The following is a 17,768-nucleotide window of genomic DNA, read 5'->3' on the forward strand; positions in this document are numbered from 1 at the left end:
GGATAGTGTTCCGGGCAGTGGCATGGGGCACAGGGTATGCTTCCAGCCATCCGGTGCTTGCTTCCACCATTGTGAGCACATGGTGCTTGTCTTGACGGGTTTGTGGCAGTGTGATGTAATCAATCTGCCAGGCCTCCCCAGATTTGTATTTCAGCCATCGCCCTCCATACCAAAGAGGCTTCAAATGCTTGGCTTGCTTGATTGCAGCACATGTCTCAGATTCATGGATGACCTGTGCAATAGTGTCCATGGTCAAGTCCACCCCTCGGTCACGAGCCCATCTATATGTCACATCTCTTCCTTGATGGCCTGAGGAGTCATGGGCCCACCGAGCTATGAATAGTTCACCCCTATGTTGCCAGTCCAGATCCACCTGAGCCACTTCAATCCTAGCAGCCCGATCCACCTGCTGGTTGTTCTGATGTTCCTCCGTGGCCCCATTCTTCGGTACATGGGCATCTACGTGGCGTACTTTCACAACCAGATTCTCTATCCGGGCAGCAATATCTTGCCATAGGTCAGCAGCCCAGATGGGTTTGCCTCTGCGCTGCCAGTTGCCCTGCTTCCACTGCTGTAACCACCCCCACAGAGCATTTGCCACCATCCATGAGTCAGTGTAGAGATAAAGTACCGGCCATTTTTCTCGCTCAGCAATGGCCAAAGCCAGCTGAATGGCTTTCACCTCTGCCAACTGGCTCGATTCACCTTGTCCTTCACTGGCCTCTGCAACTTGTTGTGTAGGACTCCACACAGCAGCCTTCCACTTTCCATGCTTTCCCACAATCCGGCAGGACCTATCAGTGAACAGGGCATCTTTCTTCTCATTTTCTGGCAGTTTATTATATGGTGGGGCCTCTTCCGCACGCGTCACCTCCTGCTCTGGTGACATTACGAAATCCTTGCCTTCTGGCCAGTCCATGATCACTTCCAGAATTCCTGGGCGACTGGGGTTTCCCATTCAAGTTCACTGTGTGACCAGTGCAATCCACTTACTCCATGTGGCATCAGTTGCATGATGTGTGGTGGGGACCCTTTCTTTGAACATCCAGCCCAGCACCAGCAGTCGAGGTGCTGGGAGGAGCTGTGCTTTTGCAAAACAAAAAAAAATCTTTTTCCCCATCAGGGCAGACAAAGAATGCAGCAGGTTGCCCAGAGGGGCAGTACTGCCTTCATCCTTTAATATTTTTAATTCCTTTCTGGATAAATTCCTTAGCAACCTGGTCTGCTCCCATAGCTCACCCTGTTGTGAGCAGCAGCTACAAGCAGAGACCTCCTGAGGTGCCTAAATGCTGAACAATGCTGATTTCTTCCCCTCTCTCTCTCCCCTTGATGATGGTGGGGGAAGCGCTTGGGTTCCCTGTGACCATGGAAGTGAATGAGATGCCAGTACAGTCAGATCAACGGCCGCTTCCTTGTCCTGCTGCAGGCAGTGTTGCTCAGATGCAGGGCTGCCCCACAAGCACCCCCTAACAGCCCTCATCCTATCCATTGCTTCACCTTTCTTTCCCTTTTCCACTCTTTTCCCCCTCTCAAGTTCTTCTCTTGGACCATCCTCATCCCCTCCAATACAAACAGCCAAGCCCTTTCCACTGCTTCCTTTCTTTGTCCTTCCCATGGTGTTTCTGAGATGGTGACAGCGACACTTTCCACCTTTGACATGACTTGATTACACCAGGAACCCCTTTTCTTACCTCTGCTGTCCTACAGCTACTCAAGTTGGGAGAGGAACCAGGACTCAGGATGAACCATAAATAATGTACCTTAGATACTGACGTGCTGGAGCTTCAGTGCATAGGGACCTTGAGACATCTGGGGACGTGGCCAACGGAAACTTCTTCAAGTTTTTCAAGGAGAAGGGGCAAAGTGGGAGAGGACCAGGTGAGGAGTGAGTCTGAGGAGAGGGGCCTGGGCATTTTGAGGGATGCCATCTGAGCCTCTGGTTAAGGCTCAGCACCATTAAGGCCAGCTACATATGAGGTGGTGTTAGAAGGACCGTGGCCACCCAGACAAGGGCAGTTATCGTCCCCCTTGACTCAGGACTGGTGTGGCCACATCTGCTCTCATAGTGTGCCAGAATGGTTTGAGTTTGAAGGGACCTTGAAAGATCATCTAGTCCAACCCCTTCTTTTCAGGGAAGTCTCCCACAAGAGCAGGATGCTCAAAGCTCCGTCCAACCTGTCCTTTGTCACTTCCAGTGATGGGGCACCCACAGCTTCTCGGAGCAACCTTTTCCAGTGCCTCACCTCCGTCACTGTGAAACATTTCTTCCTTCTATCCAATACAAATCTTCCCTCATTCAGTTTAAAACCATTGTCCCTTGTCCTGGCATTACTGATCCTGGTAAAATGTCTCTCTCCCTTCCTTTTAAGCCTTCTGTAGGTATGGAAAGGCCACAGGAAGATTTCCTCTGAGCTTTTTGTTTCCAGGCTGAATAACCCCAACTCTCAGCCTTTCTTCATAGGTGATTTTTGGTGATCCTTCTCTTGACCCTCTTCTACAGGTCCATGTCTTTCTTGTGCTGCGGAAGAACTGGATATTGTCTTCCAGGTGAAGTAGCATGGGATCACCGTAGAGAGGGAGAATCCCCTTCTTCAACACTTCTTTTGATGACACCCAGGGTATGATTGGCTTGCCAGCTCACATCCATTTGCTCACACACCAGTATCCCCAAGTCCTTCTTCACAGGGCTGCTCTCAATCCATTCATCCCCCAGTCCATCTTGATACTGGGGATTGCCCTGACCCAGGTGCAGAACTTTGCACTTGGCCTCGATGAAATTCCAGAGGTTCACATGTGTCCCGTTTACCAGTTACTAAAAATCCTGAAGGTTTCCTTCCCAAGGTTTAGGTTCATGACTGTACTTTTCACCTGGCATATATCCTTTCAGGTCATGAATTCCACCAGGGCATGAACACTGCAGCCCAGGTTGCCACCAATCGTGGTCTTGCCATAAGTTGCTTTGAGTAGGTGAGCAACAGGTCTCATAATGCTTCTTTCTCTGGTCTTTCTTTTCTTTCACGTGACCTGTGTGGAGAGGCCAAGGGACATGGACCTCTCTAGCCTGGTGATGTCAGTTCATGACAGTAAAAGAGTAGCCTGAAAGTAGCAGTTTCAGGTGGTTTCAAGGTGGTTTCAGAGATGACTGAGCTTTCCTTGGTAGTGGGAAACCACCTGAAAAGGAAAACCATCACAAAGTGCAGCTTGGGAAGTCGAGATTGACCATAAGGAGAAGGAAATGTCCCTTGAAGGGCAGTGCTGTGGTAGAACAGGTCACCCTGAGGAGCCTGGATCAGCGCAATGCTGGGTGTTTCAAGGCAACAGCAGGGAGGAAGAAGAGATTCCAGTAAAGGCAGAGAGATGTCACGGTGGGAGCAAGGTGGAGAAATAGGTCGTGTGTCCCCAGCCTGCAGGGAAACGGGGGCAGGTGTAGGACAGTGTAGGGCAGCCTGCGATGGACACAGGCAAGGGCAGTGGCAGGGCAGGAAGGCCCCAGCAGAAGTGAGGACTTTGTCCCCTTAGCTGTACCAGTTGTCACTGCCACCAAAGCCTGAAAGGAGACACATTCATCTCATGGAACTGGGGCATTGGTGCTTCCTTGCACCCCCACAGGGCATCTGGGAGGTGTGGTACTACACCCTGCATCGCACACCCCACGTAACACTGCCCCAGGAAGAGCCACAGGTCATTTGCCTCTGAGAGAGAAGATCCTTGGGAAGGACTCAACTCTCCCAGCTCTACCGTTACTCAGTCTGGCTGGGATGGAGTTCATTTTCTTCATACCGACCTGTACACTGCTGTGTTTTGGATGTGTGACCGAAACATGGCTGATAACTCACTGAAGGTTTAGCTGCTTCTCAACCGGGCTTTGCACAGCATCAAGGCCGCCTTCCTGTTTCTCAGTTTGCCTTGGACTGCTGTGTGCCGTTAGGGACCAAGCAGACCAAAGGGAGAAGTCATGCCCTATAATGTCATGCTCAGTAATGAAGTTGGGAGGTAGTCTTTGCTAGGTTGCTGTTGCTCGAAGATTGGCTGGGCATTGGGCTGCTTGTGGGAGGTGGTGACTGATTGCCTTTGCATCATTGTGTTAGGTTTTTCTTTTCTTTTTCCCTCTTCTTCCTTCATTTCTTAAACTCTTTATCTCAACCCATGAGTTTGTCTTGCTTTGGCTCTCAGGATTCTCTCCTCTGTCCCTCTGTGCTGGGGCTGGAGTGAGCGAGTGGCTGGTGTGTGCTTAGTTGCTGGCCAGGGTCACCCACCACAACCCTCTTGAACAATAAAGTCTGTGGCTGAAGCTCTTGTCACTCAGACAAGATCAGTCTGCTGATCACCTTACACCTGTAGTGATGGTAACAGGAGCAGCCAGGGGGTGGGCTTGTGAGGGGCAATGGGATTATCAGTACATCACCTCCTGCACCCATCTGGTGGAAAGGTTCTTCAGCATCTTCCCACCATGCTTTCTCCTGGGCTAGAGAAGAGGAGCTCAGTGATAGAGGGTGAGTCCCCTGCAGGGGCAGAAACTGGCACTGGCCCTTCCTGCGTTTCCTGAGGTTCTTGCCGACACATGTTCTCCGCCTCCTTGAACCCTTTCCCTGGTCACAAAGGACTGGAGACCTTTTCAGTGAAGACTCAGGCAAAGAAGCCTTTGAGATCCTCAGCCGCACCTGTGTCTGCTGTTATGAAATCCCCCTCCCCATTCTGCAGCCACCCTGCATTTTCCATGTTCAGCCTTGGTCTCTCATGAGCGACCAAAGCTCCTCTTCTTGCTCTTCACTCTTCTTACAGCCACCAACTCCAGGCGAGCTTTGCTGTTCCCTAAAGCATACCTCCACAACAAAGGCAATTTATAAATTCCTTCTGTGTAACCTGTCCTTGCTGTCACCTCTGGGCAGCTGCTTCATGGTCCCTCTCAATGACCTGTCCCTACCCCAGGAGCCCAATGCACGGCCCCACAGCCCTGCTGTGAAGGCACACCACACAGTAGTGTGCATTCAGGGGTGGGTAAAAGCCCCCCAGCACCATCACCTGGGCAGTCGTCTTTGTCCCAGCTCCCCATAAGCATCATATTTTGGAAGCTCCCCCAGCACACGACCCCTCCCGAGTGCCAGCCATGTCCCACATGGGGCTGTGCAGACAGCCCTGCTCCAGGTCTGGGCCAGGAGAGAGCCCGGGCAGGGCTGCACGTTCCCCTGATCCAGGTACTAAGCCCAGCAGGAGGATGGAGATGGCCTCGCAGTCGCACTTGCCCGTAAACCTGGGGTGAGCAACCAGTGCTGGAAACGGTCGGTGAGACAGACCGGTGGGTAAGAAAGGCTGTCCATGCCACCAGGGGCACAGACCAGCCTCCTCTCTCCTGCACCTGCCTGGCTTCAATCCCTTCCACAAGCCCAGGCTCTGCACCACAAACACTCTGCTGTGAGTCCTCACCCCGCATGGTCACACGGTACAAGCTGTACTCCGAGGATTTTTCCTCCTGGGCACTTTCCAGCCCAGCCCAGCTCCCTCCAAGCTCTGCCACCTCCCCTGCCCTCTCTCCATCCCAGCCCAGTCTGCGCTGGCCCAACAGCAGAGCCTGCCCCAGGGTGCTGCAGAGCTCTGGGCACTCACTCCACAGCCACAGCCCCTCTGAAGGGCACCGCAGCTGCTGGGGGGCAGAGGAGGGTCAGCCCCAGAGATGGGGGACATTTGGGCACAAGGCAAAGGCAGTCAGTGGGCCCCCGTGTCCTCCTCCCCAGGATGTTCTGAGGGGTCTGCAGCCCCTCTGTGCCATCCCCTCTCCCCAGCCCAGTACAAGAGCCCTGGCCCTGGGGACCCTCAGGCAGCTCCTGCCGCCCCAGTGACAGAGTGGCACTGGGACAGCCTGCCCCAGGCTGCTGCAGCCAGAAAGGTCTTCTCATCTCCCGTTTATTCAGCCCTGCTGCTGATGGGTCTCAGAAAAAGAAGTTGGAGCTGGTTCATGTATTTTATTTAAACACACAGAGAGACTGACTCTTCATTTACACAACTTTTTTCTGTCACGCAAGAAAGGTGGATACTTAATGAGGAGGGGATGAATAAGGAAAGCTTGACTTGTCACAGCAGGTGCTGGGAATCCTTTGCAGAGGAAGGTACACAGTCCATGGCTGCTGAAAAATGTCCAATCAGTTTCCTCAGGGCATCCTTGAGCTCCTGGTTCCTCATGCTGTAGATGAGGGGGTTCACTGCTGGAGGCACCACCGAGTACAGAAATGACACCACTAGATTCAGGAATGAAGAGGAGACGGAGGCGGGCTTCAGGTAGGAAAACACCCCAGTGGTGATAAAGAGGGAAACCACGGCCAGGTGAGGGAGGCACGTGGAAAAGGCTTTCTGTCTTCCCTGCTGTGAGGGGACCCTCATCACAGCCCTGAAGATCAACACATAGGACACCACAATGAAAACAAAACACACAAAAGCAAGAAAGATACTAAAAGAAAGAAACCCAACCTCTCTGAGGTAGTCTGATTGTGAACAGGAGAGCTTGAGGATCTGGGGGATTTCACAGAAGAACTGGTCTAGGCCATTGCCTTGGCAGAGAGGTATTGAAAATGTATTGGCTGCATGCAGCAGACCACGGAGAAAGCCACTGCCCCAGGCAGCTGCTGCCATGTGGACACAAGCTCTGCTGCCCAGGAGGGACCCATAGTGCAGGGGTTTGCAGATGGCAACGTAACGCTCATAGGCCATGATGGTGAGAAGATAAAATTCTGCTGAGATGAAGGTGAGAAACAGAAAGACCTGTGCAACACATGCCGAGAATGAGATGGCCCTGGTGTGCCAGAGGGAGTTGGCCATGGCTTTGGGCAGAGTGGTGGAGATGCAGCCCAGGTCGAGGAGGGCGAGGTTGAGGAGGAAGAAATACATGGGGGTGTGGAGGCGGTGGTCACAGGCTACGGCAGTGATGATGAGGCCATTGCCCAGGAGGGCAGCCAGGTAGATGCCCAGGAAGAGGCAGAAGTGCAAGAGCTGCAGCTCCCGCGTGTCTGCGAATGCCAGGAGGAGGAAGTGGGTGATGGAGCTGCCGTTGGACATCGCATCCCTTTGTTCCCGAGGTACTGCCAAAGGAGGAAAGCACACTCACAAGTCAGGACAGCTCTGAGCAAATCTCTTCCCATTGCCTGCCCTTCCAAACCCAAGCCCCGGAAACACACTTTGCCTGTGTCCTTTTTTGCGGGAGCTTTCTGCATTGCCCTTGTTGGAGCTCTCATTGTTGCTGGCCAAGTGTGCTGTGAGGAGCAGAGCTCTGCTTGTGGGCTCCCAAGGAGTCATCCCTGCTCCACAGCAGCGGGGATTGGGGAAAGGGGTGACAGCTTCTGTCATTCACTAGTTACCTCATCTGTGATCCACTTGTAACGCAGAGGAGCTGCTCAGCATATTCCTGCAGGAAAACCTCAAGGAAACTCCTGGTTGTCCTCAAACTGCAGTGACATGAGCAGAGCCAGCTCATTCCTCAGCCTTGTTGGGTGGGAAAGACCACGCAGCTCTTCACTCACTGCCCCCTGAACCCCTGCAGAGGGATAGGGAGAAGAGGGAGAAAAAGGAATAAAAATCTCATGGGTTGAGATACAGACAGTTTGATAGACCAGTAACGGGAAAGAAACTAACAATCATTGCAAAAGAATATAGGAAACCAGGAGTGATGCAGTACAATTGCTTACCCCCCGATGCCCATCCCGAGCAGCGAACACGGATTCCTGCCACCTGGCCAACCCCCATTTCTATACTGAGCAGGGCCAGCCCAAGGCATTTTATTGACCTCTCTGGTGGTTTTGGTGCTGAGTCCATGAAGCTCAGACACAGGGGAAGCTGATGAAACCTCTCCAGACGTCAACGTCAGATGCAAACTCCAAAGTTTCTTGGAGCGTTAATGGATCCCACTGAGGGCCATTACTGCCAAAGGCTCCTGGGGGCTCGTTCGAGGGAAAACTGGAGGCAGTGAGGGCAGGTAGGCAAAGGCAATGGAGAGGTGTCTCTGACGCTGGCTAATGCTGAATGTGTGAGAGGAAGGCAAAGGGCCAAGCCCTGGCCTCCAGCCCCTGGGAAGGGAGATCCTGCCCCACAAGCACAGCTCAGGGCTCTTGCTGGGGCATTGTGATGGGAGGACGTGCAATGCCAAGGGCAGAAAGACAGAATGACGGCTCCCGGGTGGGGAAGAGGAGGCGCTAAGGCCCTAGTGCTGTAAGGATAAGGTGTCTTCTGGTAGCCTTGGTGGCACAGACAACAGCCACAGCCAAGAGGAGAAAGACATAAGCAGTGTTGGGGGCTTTCAGCCTTGCCAACTCCCTTGATCATCTCCACCCCTGTCTGTGCTATGGTGTCCCACATCTGCTCCTCTTCCCCTGCAGGCTGCAGACATCCCCCCTGCTTCTCCGTCTTGCTCTCCCCTCAGCATCTCACTGCCTTTACTCATCTCTCTCCATCGTCCTTGGCTGTTCCTGAAACACAACACCTTGGGCTGATCCCGACTCCCTCTGGGTGATCTGTTGCAGCACAGCACTGCCCTTGCAGTGGCATTTCTTTCTCCTGGTGTCCAGTCTCCACCTCCCAAGCTGCCCTTTCTTGCATTATTTCTTTCTCCTGCTGTTTCCCACCAAAGAAAAGATCCATTGTCTCTGAAACAACCCTCCAACCAGGTTCAGGCTATTCCAATAGTGCCCAGAGCCTCCCTGCCACTGGGCCAGAGAAGCCCAGGTCCCTCAGCCTCTCCACCAAGCACACGTGCACTGGGCCCTAAAGCCCATCTTGGCAGACCTCCTCTGGACACTCTTCAGGTCCTCTCCACTTCTCCAAAATGGGGAGCCGCACACTGGGACACAGCTGTGTGCGTTGGGCCACAGCAGTGCTGAGTCAAAGGGGAAGGTGACTCAAGTTGCCTGGGGGGCACACGCTCCTCCTCCTGCAGCCCCGTAGGCAGCCGGCCTTGTTCATAGTGAGCATGCACCACTGGCTCATGAGGCGTCCCTCAGGGTGCCCAGCCCCGTCTCCGCAGGGTCACTGCTCAGCACATCAGGTCCCAGCCTGTCCTGCTGCATTGGGGTTATTCTTCCCCGGGATGCAGGACTGGCCACTTCTCCTTGAAAGACTTCAAGACATTTCTGTTGGCCAAATCCCAGCGTTTCTCCAGCTGCCCCTGGACTCAAGCTCCCTTTGGTCAGCTGTTAATGTTTGTGTGCAGATGGTCACCCTGATGCTTGTTCCCCAGGGCTCAGTATCGGGGCCAGTTCACTTTAAGATCTTTATCAATGATCTGGATGAGGGGATCGAGTGCACCCTCAGTAAGTTTGCAGATGACACCAAGTTGGGTGGAAGTGTCGACCTGCTTGAGGGTAGAGAGGAATTGCAGAGTGGTCTGGTGAGGCTGGATCGATGGACCAAGCCCAGTGGTATGAGGTTCAACAAGGCCAAGTTGCGTGAGGGGAGCTTTAGGCAGGATATTAGGAAAACTTTTTATACTGAGGGGGTTATTAAGCATTGGAACAGGCTGCCTAGGAAGTTTTTGAGGCACCATCCCTGGAGGTATTTAAAAGACGGGCAGACATATTGCTTAGAGCTATGGTTTAGTGATGGCTTTTGTCAGAGGTAGGTTGATGGTTGGAGTAGGTGATCTGAAAGGTCCCTTCCAACCAAGCCAATTCGATGTTCCTCTTTTCCTTTCATGCCCTTTACCGCTCTTTTCCCACTCTCAAGTTCTTCTCTTGGATCATCCTCATCCCCTCCCATACAAAGAGCCAACTCTTTTTCACCGTTTCCTTGTTGGCCCTTCCCTTGGTGTTTCTGAGATGGTGGCAGTGGCACTTTCCCCCTTCCTCATGACGTCCATGACACTAGTAACCCCTTTTCTTACCTCTGCTGTCCTACAGCTACTCAAGTTGTCTTGTTAGAGGAACCACGACTCAGCATGAGCCATCTGCACGTGCAATTTAAATGCTTATGAGCTGGAGCTTCAGTGCACAGGGTCCTTGAGACACCTGGGGACATCATGGCGAAAGAAACCTCGTCAAGTTTTTCTAGGACACCTGAGAATGTGTCTGGGACAGAAACCTCCTCAAGTTTTTCTTGGAGAAGGGGCAAAGTGGGACAGGACCAGGAGAGGAGTGAGTCTGAGGAGAGAGGCCTGGGCATTTTGAGGGATGCCATATGAGCCTCTGGTAAAGGCTCAGCACCATTAAGGCCAGCTGCATATGGGGTGGTGTTAGAAGGACCGTGGCCACCCAGACAAGGGGAGTTACCGTCCCCCTTGACTCAGCACTGGTGTGGCCACATCTGCCCTCATAGTATCCCAGAATGGTTTGGGTTTGAAGGGACCTTGAAAGATCATCTAGTCCAATCCCTGTTTTTTAGGGACATCTGCAACTAAATCAGGATGCTCAAAGCCCCACCCTACCTGACCCTGAAAACTGCCAACGATGGGGAATCCACAACTTCTCTGTGCAACCTTTTCCAGTGTCCTACCACCCTCATTGTGAAAAATGTCTTCCCTATGTCCAATCTAAATCGACCCTCTTTCAGTTTAAAGATGTTGCCCCTTGTCCTGTCTTTACTGGCCCTTGTAAAATATCTGTTTCTCTCTTATAAGCCTTTCTCATAGATTAAAAGGGCACAAGAAGTTCTCCTTGGTGCTTTTTTGTTTCCAGGCTCAACAACATCAACTCTCTCAGCTTTTCTTCCTAGGAGAGGTATTCCAGCCCTCCAATGATTTTTGGTGATCCATCTCTTGACCCGCTTTAACAGCTTGAGGCGTGAGGCATGTGGTGAGGTTTTCAGCTTTGGCGTTAGTGTTCAGGGAAGGGCTACAGATGAGAGCTGCAGGTGAGGGATGAGGGTTAGGGTCCAGGCAAAGGCTTAGGGGGAGCTGCGTCATGCCGAGTCTGAGGGGCAAGAGTGTGGAAGGCACTCAGCGTGTATGGGCCCTGGTGGTGAGCAGAGGGAAAGCTCATGTGGTGATGACCAAAAGCATCCCCATTGCAATGAGCTGGGGATTAGCACTGGGCCCCTTGGCTTGACAGGGCACAGCCAGGGGGCTACAGCACACAGGATGTCTCTGCCTCCTTTCTTTGTCACCCTGAAATCACTGCCTCTGGTTTTCGGCTCTAACAAGCCCCCAGGGAGGCACGCTTCAATTTCCTGAAGCAGCTTTGTCACCCACAGCCCTCAGCAGACCCTGCTGAACCTCCAAGGCTCTTTATTCCTACCAGGGCCCTCCACACTGTGTGACTTTCTCCTGGGAGCTTGTTAACATGAAGGAATTGTAATGAGTTTATTCTTGCATCTCAATTCACCGTATGGTTGCAAGGGGACTTTGAGGAGAGACTGTCTCCAAGGAAGAGTTTTGCTAGAGTTTGCTGGAGAAGAAAAGTTTTGTTTAACAAGCACATAATGTCACATGGGCAGGGACATCGCTAGAGACATGAGTTGGTGACAAGGCTCTGGGATGGAAATTTGGCCAAGAATAAGGCAAAGTTTACTTAATCTGCCACACTCTCTCTTTAGCCAACTCACTAACTGTGCGTATATTTAGAATTTCCTATCAGTCTCTCCAACATATTTCTTTTATGTTGATGGTTTGAGGAAGGTGGAGCTTATTGGAGGCTTGGACTTGGCATATAGTGGAGGAATGCATTGGGTTTCTTTAATTAATTGGTATCACTTTGTCCTTCTGGCTGTTCAAATTTAATAAGAATCCCTTGTCTATTTACAGCCAAGTCTGCGGGGGAATCGGGCAGGAATTGGTGCAAAGGAGCTGTGAACATTCAGCTGCAGACTCAGCGCACAAGTCTGATGTAGGAAAAGAATGCAAGTCCCAGGCAGCCCCAAGAGAAATGGTGGGGAGGAGGAGGTGGGGGGGCAAGTTGTCCATACAGTGGAGGACCTCGAGGAGATGGCAGTTGCTACCTCTCCGGTCCTCCTTAGGAGACCCTCTGGTTCAGTATCAGTTGCAGAAAGCTGCAAGCATTTCCTCTGGAAAAAGAAAAAGACTAATGAAAAGCCCTTTCCAAATGAAAAATTACCTTTTTATTAAGTGCTTCTTGAAACCTTCCACTTTAAGTAGACTCCTGAGACCTCTCCACTGAGCTGTACCAGGCTAGAAGCCCTGAAGAAAATCATGGCAGAGCTGTGGCTCCTTAGGGCTTTCTGCACTTTAACGAGCCCCATGGGGCATTTGCTGCTGAGCCCAGGAATGCCAGATACTGAGAGGAGCTTGAACAGCCTGTGCAGGAATTCAAGTCCGAAGCAAACGCCAAAGTGTCTTGGAGCATTAATTGTCCCCACTGAGGGCCATGACAGACCAAGCCTCCCCATGGATTTGTTCGAGCAGGCAACTGGAGGCTGTGATTACAGGGAGGCAAAGGCACTGTGCAGGTGGAGCTGATGCTGAGTAAAGCCTTGATGTATTTTATCCCGCCAAGCGGCCAGCCCTGGGAAGGGGGATCCTGTCCCTCACACTGGCTCAGGGCTCCTCCCGGGGCAGTGAGGTGTGGGGTAGGCAATGCCGAGTGAAGGACAACGGCACCACACCTCCCGGCCTCCCTGGGGGGTGCGAGGAAGGACACAGTGAGGCCTCGGTTCCATGAGATTAAGGTGTCTCCTTTCAGGCCTTGGTAGCAAAGACCACAGCCACAGCCAAGGGGACAAAGACCTGCAGGCTGTGGACACCCAACCTCTTTCCTCCCCTTGCTCCTACTGGGGCATCTCCTCGCCTTTCCTGACAGCTCTTCTTCCTCCCTGCCTGTTCCTTGGAACACCCAGCGTTGCGCTGACCCAGGCTCTCTCTGGATGACCTCAGGAGTCACAGCACTGTCCTTCATGGGACATTTCTTTCTCCTCATGTCCAGTCTCGTTGTGAATGTTGATTTGGGATCCTGCCCAGCTTTGAGGGGGCAGCAATTTCAGATTTAGTTACACGGGGTTAAGTCATACGATTCTAACAATACTTCATCATTTGCCAGTTCTCAAAGTGATTTATCAAACTTTGCTATAACCAACACAGTGACCTATTTAAAGATTCAAAAAAGGAAAGGTTCACCGGACACGTACGACAGTTTCCTGAATCAAATCAGACACTCGCAACCACAAGACTTAGAACAGTTTCCTAAATCGAGTTGCACACACAGAAAGTCTCTGAGGTGACCATCTCTGTGCAGGTAAGTCCGCACTGGGGAAGGGAATCATGGCAAAAAGGGCCAGCGAGGGGCTCCTTTGGGGGATTTTTGAAGTGAGGAAAATCGGCCAGCCTGTGCTGGAAACCGGCCGCTCGTGGGTGGTCTGCTGAGGAGGTGTGGGCAGAGCCAGCAGCACCGGCGGCAGATCTAAAGGAGGCGTACTCGCTGGGACCACTTCCCCCCTTATAAAAGAAGCCTTTTGGGAGCACAGCGACCTGGTCACTGCGCACTGAGTAAGCACGCAGCGCATGGGCATCACCCAGGGCGTCACCTGGGAGCACCACAACAAGGCGGTCATCACCCTCTCGGATGGAGTTTAGCTCTGGTCTCCACCCGGCAGAAGGTCGTGCTCTCAACCTTAGCCAGGATGGATGTGGGAACCCAGAGAGAGCTCCCACAGGAACATACAGCCATCCAGGTCACAGGCTGCAGGGGGTGCCAGAGCCTTTCACTGGTAACGCGGGGCAGCTGTAACAGCTGCTGTGTGCCTTGTGAACAGGTGAACCATCTGCTCAGCCTGGTGGCAGAGCTGTGAGAGGAAGTCAAAAGGTTAAGGAGCATAAGGGAGGCTGAACAAGACACAGACTGGTGGAGCCAGGCTCTGCCCTCCTTGAAACAGAAGCAGGAGCACCTATCAGAAAGTCACCGGGATCCAGGGACCCCTGTATCCTGCCCTGTCAGGCAAAAGACAGAAGCCTAAATGCAAAGAGTGAATGGAGGGAAATTCATGGTCGGGGCAGCAGGCGAACTCCCTCCTTCCCACCTTGTCCCCCACCCCGGTACCTCTGAAGAACAGATATGAGGTTCTGGTTGAGGAAGGCCAGTCAAATGAGGATGTGGATGATGGGCAGTCCACACCAGAGATGTCTCCACAGTCAGAATGGTCTACTGCCCGTATCACAACCACAACCCCAAGGAAGAAAAGAAGGGTTATGGTCGTTGGTGACTCCTTCCTGAGGAGAACAGAGGGTCCAATATGCCGGGTAGACCCTCCTCATAGAGAAGTCTGCTGTCTTCCTGGAGCCCGGGTGAAGGACATCACCAGGAAACTTCCTTGCTTGATACAGTCCTCAGCCTATTACCCGTTACTGATCCTCCTTGTAGGTGGAGAGGAAGCTGCGACTCATAGACCAAGGGCAATCAAGGGGGACTTCAGGGCCTTGGGAAGGTTGGTGAGGGAATCTGGGACACGGGTTATTTTTTCCTCACTCCTTTCAGTTGCAGGCATTGACATTGGAAGAAACAGACGGATCCAGTCTATTAATACATGGCTCCGTGGCTGGTGTCACTGCCACAATTTCATTTTTGTTGACAATGGGATGGCCTACACGGCACCGGGCTTGCTGGCATCACCCGGGAGACACCTTTCTCAAAGGGGGAAGAGGGTCTTTGCTCAAGAGATTGTGGGGCTGATCGACAGGGCTTTAAACTAGATGTGAAGGGGGAGGGGGATGATAATATCAGGCTTGTCTGTGACCAGCTGTGGGATAACACGTCAGGGTTAGAGGGATGGGGCACTAGTAAGGACCTTCGACCTGTTGCCTGGAGGCATGCTGGGAACACTGCATCATAGTCAAAGTCTTACAGAGACGAGCCAGGCGCTTCTGCGGTTGTTGGAGTCAACAGGGAAACACCCATGAAACACCTCAAGGTGATCTCCTCTAAGAAAGTAACACAGGCAACAGCCCAGCTGAAGTGCCTCTACACAAACGCACGCAACATGGATAACAAACAGGAGGAGCTGGAAACTACCATGCTGCTGGAAAGCTATGACCTAGTGGCCATTACTGAAACCTGGTGGGATGAATCCTATGGCTGGAGTGTGGCTATCAATGGCTACAAGCTGTTGAGGAAGGAGGGGCAGAGGTGTTGCCCTCTCTGTTAAGCAAGGGATAGAGTGTGAAGAGATGTCCCTAAAGAACAGCCAAGAGGAAGTCAAAAGCTTATGGGTAGTCATTAGAGACCGAGGCAACAAGGGGAACCTGGTGGTTGGTGTCTACTACAGGCCGCCTGATCAAGGGGAACCTGCTGATGAAGCCTTCTTCCTGCAGCTACAGGGGGCATCGCGCTCGAAGGCCCTCGTCCTGCTGGGGGATTCAACCACCCTGACACCCGCTGGAAAAGTAACACGGTGAGCTGTAGACAATCCAGGAGGTTCCTGGAGTGCCTCGACGATAACTTCCTAAGAAAGGAAATAGACAGCCCTGCCCGAGGGGATGCCATACTGGACCTGACAGTCACCAATGCGAGTGAGCTCATTGGGGATGTCAAGATTGGAGGCAGCCTGGTGTGCAGTGACCACGCACTGGTGGAGTTCACAGTGCTAAGGGATACGTGTCAGACAAGGAGCGTAGTCAGGACCTTGAACTTTAGGAAAGCAAACCTCCGGATCATCGTGGAGTTAGTCAATAGGACCCCCTGGGAAATGGTCCTCAGGGACAAGGGGGCAGAAGAGAGCTGGCAGATCTTCAAGGATGCTTTCCATAGAGCACAAGGACTCTCGATCCCCAGGTGTAAGAAATCAAGCAAGAAAGGGAAGAGACCAGCATGGCTGAGTTGGGACCTGCTGGTCAAAGCAGAAAAGGAAGGTTAAAGAAAGCGTGCCCTCCCTGATGACTGAGAATGGCAAACTGGTAACAACAGACGAGGAGAAGGCTGAGGTTCTCAACAATTTTTTGCCTTAGTCTTCACTGCCAGCCTCTCTCCTCACGCCTCCCAAGTTGAAGGACTTCAAGACGGGGACCTGGGGGACAAAGGCCCTCCCACTGTAAGTGAAGACAAAGTTTGTGACCACCTGAGGAACCTGAACATACACAAGTCCATGGGGCCTGATGCACCCCAGAGCCCTGAGGGAATTGGCTGATGTAGTTGCCAAGACACTCTTCATGATGTCGGAAAAGTCATGGCAGTGAGGTAAAGTTGGATTTGATGGGAGGACTGTTCGGTGGATAAGGAACTGGCTGAAGGGTCGCATCCAGAGGTGGTCATCCAGTGGTCAACGGCTCGATGTCCAGATGCAGAGGGGTAACAAGTGGTGTCCCTCGGGGATCTGTCTTGGGACAGGTGCTGTTTAATATCTTCATCAATGATTTAGACAGTGGGATCAAGTGCACCCTCAGCAAGTTTGCCAATGACACCAAGCTGAGTGGTGTGGTTGACATGCCAGAGGGACAGGATGTCATCCAGAGGGACCTGGGGTTGTTCAACAGCAAAAATTTCTATAGGTACATATAGGTAAGAAGAAGACTAGGGAAGGTGCGTGCCCCCTCCGAAAGGAAACGGGGGAGCTGGTGACAAGTGATATGGAGAAGGCCGAGGTTCTCAACGACTTCTTTTCCTCAGTCTTCACTGGCAAGGGCTCCAGCCACACTCCCGGAGTCACAGAAGACAATGGCAGGGGTTGGACAGAACTGCCCATCGTAACTGAAGATCAGGTTCATGACCATCTGATGAACCTGAGAGTGAACAAGTCCATGGGACCTGATGGGATACACCCATGGGTACTGAAGGAACTGGTGCATGAGGTTGCTAAACCGCTCTCTATTATATTCCAAAAGTCATGGCAGTCTGGTGAAGTCCCCACTGACTGGAAAAGGGGAAACATAATCCCCATTTTCAAAAAGGGAAAGAAGGAGGAACCAGGGAACTCCAGGCCAGTCAGTCTCACCTCCGTGCCTGGTAAGATTATGGAGCAGATCCTCCTGGAGGCACTGCTGAGGCAGAAGAATAATGAAGAGGTGATTGGTACAATCAACATGGCTTCACCAAGGGAAAATCGTGCCTGACAAACCTGGTGGCCTTCTATGAGAAGGTTGCAACATCAATAGACAAGGGGAGAGCAACTGACGTCATTTACCTGGACCTGAGCAAAGCCTTTGACACTGTCCCGCATGACATCCTGGTCTCCAAGCTGATAAAATATCGGCTTGATGGACTGACAATTCAGTGGATAAAGAACTGGCTTGACGGCTGCACCCAAGGAGTGGCTGTCAATGGGTTCATGTCCAAGTGGAGGCCAGTGACAAGTGGAGTCCCTCAAGGATCAGTACTGGGACCAGTCTTGTTTAACATCTTCGTCAGCGACATGGACAGTGGCGTAGAGTGCACCCTCAGTAAGTTTGCCAACGACACCAAGCTGTGTGGGGCGGCTGACAGGCTGGAGGGAAGGGATGCCATCCAGAGGGACCTTGACAGGCTGGAGAGGTGGGCCCATGCCAACCTCATGAAGTTCAACAAGACCAAGTGCAAGGCCCTCCATCTGGGTCGGGGCAATCCCAAGCACTGATATAGGCTGGGCAGTGACTGGCTTGAGAGCAGCCCTGAAGAAAAGGACTTGGGGGCGCTGGTAGATGAGAAGCTGCACATGAGCCATCACCATGCACTAGCAGCCCAGAAAGCCAATCGTCTCCTGGGCTGCATCAGGAGAAGTGTGGCCAGCAGGTTGAGGGAGGTGATTCTCCCCCTCTACTCCACTCTTGTGAGACCCCACCTGGAGTACTGCATCCAGTTCTGGAGCCCCTACTACAAGAGAGATATGGACGTGCTGGAACACGTCCAGAGAAGGGCCACAAGGATGATCAGAGGGCTGGAGCA

General features: G+C 52.4%; 1 protein-coding gene across 1 annotated transcript; it reads right to left on the bottom strand.

The window, feature by feature from the left end:
* Positions 1-6,069: 6,069 nt before the first annotated feature.
* On the bottom strand, positions 6,070-7,047 carry LOC141736697 (olfactory receptor 14A16-like). Its single transcript, XM_074571254.1, has one exon. It carries the CDS (start codon positions 7,045-7,047, stop codon positions 6,070-6,072), a length of 978 nt encoding a protein of 325 aa, XP_074427355.1.
* Positions 7,048-17,768: the final 10,721 nt, after the last annotated feature.

This window comes from Larus michahellis (assembly GCF_964199755.1).
Source record: "Larus michahellis chromosome W unlocalized genomic scaffold, bLarMic1.1 SUPER_W_unloc_1, whole genome shotgun sequence".
In the NCBI taxonomy this organism is placed as follows: Eukaryota; Metazoa; Chordata; class Aves; order Charadriiformes; family Laridae; genus Larus; species Larus michahellis.